This window comes from Protobothrops mucrosquamatus, unplaced genomic scaffold (assembly GCF_001527695.2).
Source record: "Protobothrops mucrosquamatus isolate PMUCROS unplaced genomic scaffold, P.Mucros_1.0 scaffold5115, whole genome shotgun sequence".
Lineage (NCBI taxonomy): Eukaryota > Metazoa > Chordata > Lepidosauria > Squamata > Viperidae > Protobothrops > Protobothrops mucrosquamatus.
In genome coordinates, this window is record NW_015390990.1 from 23,778 (window position 1) to 29,770 (window position 5,993).

General features: G+C 43.7%; 1 protein-coding gene across 1 annotated transcript in view; it reads right to left on the reverse strand.

Annotated features, from left to right (window-relative positions):
* LOC107299564 (LIM and calponin homology domains-containing protein 1-like) overlaps positions 1-3,884 on the reverse strand; it is a gene marked incomplete at its 5' end in the record, with an annotated part of 22,605 nt that extends 18,721 nt beyond the window's left edge. Inside the window, 2 exons of the mRNA XM_029286804.1 lie at positions 1,314-1,344; positions 3,775-3,884. Coding sequence (XP_029142637.1) covers positions 1,314-1,344; positions 3,775-3,884 — 141 coding nt within the window. The remainder of the gene's footprint in view (positions 1-1,313; positions 1,345-3,774) is intronic.
* Positions 3,885-5,993: the final 2,109 nt, after the last annotated feature.

The following is a 5,993-nucleotide window of genomic DNA, read 5'->3' on the forward strand; positions in this document are numbered from 1 at the left end:
AATAATAATAATAATAATAATAATAATAATAATAATAAAGTTGGAAGGGACCTTGGAGGTCATCGAGTCCAACCCCCTGCTCAGACAGGAACCCTGTCAAATAAGATTTCAGACAAATGTTGTTATTGTTATTCAAAGGTATTCCTTCCAAAGTTTTATGGTGCTGTTGTTAATAATAATAATAATAATAATAATAATAATAATAATAATAATAATAATAATAATAATAATAATAATAATAAAGTTGGAAGGGACCTTGGAGGTCATCGAGTCCAACCCCCTGCTCAGACAGGAACCCTGTCAAATAACATTTCAGACAAATGCTGTTATTGTTATTCAAAGGTATTCCTTCCAAAGTTTTATGGTGCTGTTGTTGTTATTGTTAGTCAAAGGTATTCCTTCCAAACTTTTATTGCGTTGTTGTTGTTATTATTATTCAAGGGGCTTGTATTACAGTCCCCACGGTATAAAAAAGATGCTGAGACTCTGGAAAGAGTGCAGAGAAGAGCAACGAAGATGATCAGGGGGCTGGAGGCTAAAACATACAAAGAACGGTTGCAGGATTTGGGGATGTCTAGTTTAATGAAGAGAAGGAGTGGGGGAGACATGATAGCCGTGTTCCAATATCTCAGGGGCTGCCCCAAAAGAAGAGGGAGTCAAGCTATTCTCCAAAGCACCTGAATTTGCAGGACAAGAAGCAACGGATGGAAACCAATCAAGGAGAGAAGCAACCTAGAACTAAGGAGAAACTTCCTGACAGTGAAAACAATTAACCAGTGGAACAACCTGCCTCCAGAAGTGGTGAATGCACCAATACTGGATGTTTTTAAGAAGAGATTGGACAGCCATTTGTCTGAAATGGTATAGGGTTTCCTGCCTGAGCAGGGGGTTGGACTAGATGACCTCCAAGGTCCCTTCCAACTCTGTTTATTCTGTTCCTGGACTCTGCTGTGATCATGATGGTTTTGCTGTTCACTTATCAAAACGTGAGCGAAGTTAGCTTTACATCGGGGGGGGGGGGGAAATGTCCATTCACAAACAGTGAGACCACCAGGAGATTAATGTTTTAATAGCAATAAACTTTTGTAACTTTTTAATCTCCTGGTGGTCTCACTGCTTGTGACCCTTTGAACATATATATATATTTGTTTTCTAAATATATATATATATATATATATATATATTTAGCCATAGAAATATATTGGAGTTCCAACCTTAATTTGTTACACACGCACACACACACACCCCAGCCAAACAGACACCTATCCAGCACCAAGAGGGGGTGGGAAAGGGCTGCCCGTTGGAGTACTTACATTTTTCAGCTTTCTGCCACCGTCAGGATTCCTACGAAAGAAAGGAGGAAAAACATTTCAGAAAGCAGAAATTCCTTCCACGGTTTGTATAATGAGAGCAGGTCACATGTTCCCCCCCCCCCCCGGCAGGATGTGTCTGCTGGCTAGGCTGCACGTGACAAAAGCGACTGGAGCAATTTATTGATTTGACAGTGTGGCAGCACAATTTTCAAGAGCCACTTCCATCCGCCCGGCCGATATTTTGAGTTCCCGAAGAATTAAAATTTAAAAAAAAAACTTTCCTCCACCAAAATAAACGGAGGCAAGCCTCGCAGGCCAAAGAGAGAATAAACAGGACGGGTCCTTGGTGCCCTCTGACCTAGCTGGCTTTCTTGCAGACATTTCGTGACCCAGCTAGGTAACATCATCAGTGCTGGAAGGGAGGGGGGTTGGAGGGGGAGGAGGACTGTGGGGTCCTTGGTGCTCTCTGAGCTGGGTGGCTTTCTTGCAGACATTTCGTGACCCAACTAGGTAACATCATCAGTGCTAGAAGGGAGGAGGAGGAGGACTACTGTGGGGTCCTTGGTGCCTTCTGAGCTGGGTGGCTTTCTTGCAGACATTTCGTGACCCAACTAGGTAACATCATCAGTGCTGGAAGGGAGTGAGGCGTGCTCTTTAGCACGGATGATGTTGTCTAGTTGTGTAATAAAACGTCTGCAAGAAAGAACCAAGCCCAGAGAGCACCAAGGACCCCAAAGAACCCCATCGTCCCTTTTCCTCCTCCTCCTCCTCTCCACACACTTCTAACACTGATGATGTAACCTACTTGGGTAATAAAATGTCTGCAAGAAAACAAACAAGGTCAAAGAGCACCAAGGACCCCACAGTCGTCGTCCCTCTCCTCCTCTACACAAATCTCACTCCCTTCCAGCACTGATGATGTTACCTAGTTTGGTAGTGAAACGTCTGCAAAGAAACCACCCAGCTCAGAGAGCACCAAGGACCCCACAGTCATTGTCCTCGTCCTCCTCCTCTCCGTAAATCCCACTCCCTTCTAGCACTGGTGATGTTACCTAGTTTGGTAGTGAAATGTCTGCAAGGAAACCACCAAGTTCAGAGAGCACCAAGGACCCCACAGTCCTCCTCCTCTTCCTCCTCTCACAAATTCCACTCCCTACTAACAATGATTATGTTACTAAGTTGGGTGATAAAATGTCTGCAAGAAAACAAGCAAGCTCAGAGAGCACCAAGGACCCCAGAATCCTCCTCCTCCTCCTCCTCCTCCTCCTCCTCCTCCTCTCCCATTCCCTTCTAACACTGATGATGTTACCTAGCTGGGTAACAATATGTCTCCAAGAAAACCACCAAGCTCAGAGAGCACCAAGGACCCCCTCATTTCAACCCTGAGTTACGAATATTCTCCTTTATCAGAAAATAAACAAGACATTCTTCCAACTGGAAGAGCTTGCTAGAGTTGGAGGCAAATTTATGCCGCTCCGGCCACCATTCAGTTGTTTTAGGGAGGTACGATGGATAGTAAACGTGGATCTTTTGCGAGGCCTTGTAAGCCACCGCAGCAAAGACTGGGCGGGCTGTGTCCACATTCACGGACCCTTCACCGTCCACGGGGAAGTCTCCGTCATATAGCAGAATCAGAAACTTGTCTCAAGCAGAAGTGATGGGAGACCAAAGTCACCCGGGAGCGTATTTTTGCCACAATCTCCCTCTTAAAATGCACAGACAGGAAGCTCCGGGTTCCACGCAACTCGGCACACAACTGAATCCAGAATCTAGAATTCTGTGTGTATCTGTGTGTGTCTTTTTGAGCCGAACGTCAGGGCTGTCAGCCCTGAACAGAAGGCTGCCGTTCGTCGACAGCTTATCATCCAGGAGACAGCTGGGATAGGATTTTTGTGGGAAATTATAGCCAGTGAGGAAGAATCTGGGATTAGGAAGGATCCTTCTCTTGCTTTGATTTTAGCTTACCCTTGACTCATCAGGAGCCTGTGAGCTAAGTTTAGTTGGATAAAGAGCATGGCCTTCTGGATAGCCTTTAGATTAAGTGACCACTCTTCTCGCCAACGTTGCTAAGTGAATCAATGCAATTGTTAAGTTAGTAACCCGGTTGTTAAGTGAATCTGGTTTCCCCCCCCCCATGGACTTTGCTTGTCAGAAGGTCACAAAAGGGGATCACATGACCCCTGGACACTGCAACCGTCATAAATACGAGTCAGTTGCCAAGCGTCTGAATTTGGATCGTGGGACCGCGGAGATGCTGCAACGGTCGTCGGTCTGAACCATCGGCCCTACGTCCCTTTTTTTCAGCGCCGTCGTAACTTTGAACGGTCACAACAGGGACTGTTGTAAGTCGAGGACTACCTGTAATGGGCCGAACGGCTCAACATTTCTTTCTGCACATCCTTATATTCCAGGCACGTTACCCTCTTGGGATTCCAGAAACATCCGTGAGTTTTCCACTTACTTGATTGTCGTTCGGCTTGCGCAAGTCTCCTGCAAGTCTCCCGGGTCAAATAGCTGAGATTCCTTCAGTCCCACTTCCCTGCAACCTCTTAAGAAGAAGGCAATGTTGTCCTGAAAGGAAAAATAAAATATGACACTTGCATTGTTGCCCAAAACGTCCTTTTTTGCAAAAGGCGACTGGACTTTTTTTCCCCTTGAAGACGTTGCGCTTCTCCTCCGAGAAGCTGCTTCAGTTCTGACTGAATGGTGGAGGACGGAAGGATTTGTATTCTTTGCAGTCATCTGGACGTTAGTGCTCTTTCTGAGAGTCGTTGAGGCCTCTAGGAGGCTTATCTGTGCCCTCAAATCACCTGAGTAGTGCAAATGGGTGTGGAGCCTTCTTGGAACTGCTGAAAGGACTGTGTTGTATACTGGAGATAGATGGTGCCGTATCCCTCCCCCTCTGTTGAGGGAGGGCTTTCAATTTTGACATAAATGGCCTCTTGGTTCCCTTTTTCAGCAGTTCCAAAAAGGTTCAAAGAAAAACAAGAAAGTCCCGTTGCCTCATGAAAAAGCACCTTCTCTCCTGGATTAGTTTCCATCCGTGGCTTCTTCTCCTGCCTTCAGGCGCTTTGGAGAATAGCTTGACTCCCTCTTCTCTGAGGCAGCCCCTGAGATATTGGAAGACTGCTATCCTGTCCCCCCTGGTCCTTCTCTTCATTAGACCTGATACATTAAACTAGAAATTAGGAAAGATTTCACCAACCAAACGAGGGACTACAGACATATGAGAGAAGAATCCTCCAAGTTATCGCTTCAAGTATTTACATCTTAAAAGGGCCAGTTAGCAAAAAATTGTGTGTCTGCATGTATGTATCTTCTGATCATTTGGTCCACTTAAGACTAACCCCAGATTAATGGCAAGCCAACGATTTTTACCTGAATATATTCCTTCTGCAACCATGGTCTCCATTTTTTAATGGAAGCAGTTAAAGGTCCAAGAATTGAAACCTAATAATAATAATAATAATAATAATAATAATAATAATAATAACAACAACAACAACAACAACAACAACAACAGCCTATGCAAAGAAGCTGAAGAAACAGTGGACCACCTGGTAAGCTGCTGCAAGAAGATTGCACGGACTGACTACAAGCAGCGGCATGACAAAGTAGCAACAATGGTGCATTGGAAGATCTGCAAGAAATATCATTTGCCTGTAAGCAAGAACTGGTGGGATCATAAAATAGAGAAAGTCTTAGGAAATGATAAAGTTAAACTGCTCTGGGACTTCAGAATTCAAACAGACACGCACCTGCAACATAACACCCCAGACTTAACAATTGTCAATAAGAAAGACAAAAAAGTCTGGATAGTGGACGTGGCAGTGCCTGGAGACAGCAGAATAGACGAGAAAGAACTGGAGAAGATAACAAAATACAAAGACCTACAAATAGAAATAGAAAGACTGTGGCAAAGGCAAGCAAGGGTGGTACCAATAGTAATAGGCGCCTTGGGTGCAATTCCAAAACAGCTGGAGCACCACTTGAACACCATCATCGGCATTGACAAATTCGCCATTAGTCAATTGCAAAAGGCGGCCTTACTAGGAACTGCTTCCATCCTGCGACGAGATCTGTAATACTGTCAAACATCCACATCTGTCTATCCAAGGTCCTTGGAAAGGACTCGATAGGTAGACAAAAATGCCAAATCCAGTCTGAACATCTGGCTGACTGTGCGATGATCAATAATAATAATAATAATGATGATGATGATGATGATGATGATGATGATGATAATGATGATAATAATAATGTGCTTTCCACTGTATTTCAGCATTGCAGGATTTCGTGTCCATCAGCCCATATTATTAAAAATAAAATAAAATAAAACCCAGTAAAGCATTAGTTCCACTGAAATCAAAGGCAAGGAACCATCTGCATAATCAGCAATGGAATTTTAAAGAAGAACACATGTACACATTTTTACAGCTTTTACAGCAGTCATTCTTTGTTGGCCAGTCCTTTTCTGTGTCAAGGGAAAAAAGGGAGAGAGGGACATGTTAGGAAATTAAGGAGAAACATCTTAACATTGAGGACAATTAACCAGTGGAACAGCTTGCCTTTAGAATGGAATGGAATAGAATAGAATAGAATAGAATAGAATAGAATAGAATAGAATAGAATAGAATAGAATAGAATAGAATATAGAACAGAATAGAACAGAACAGAATA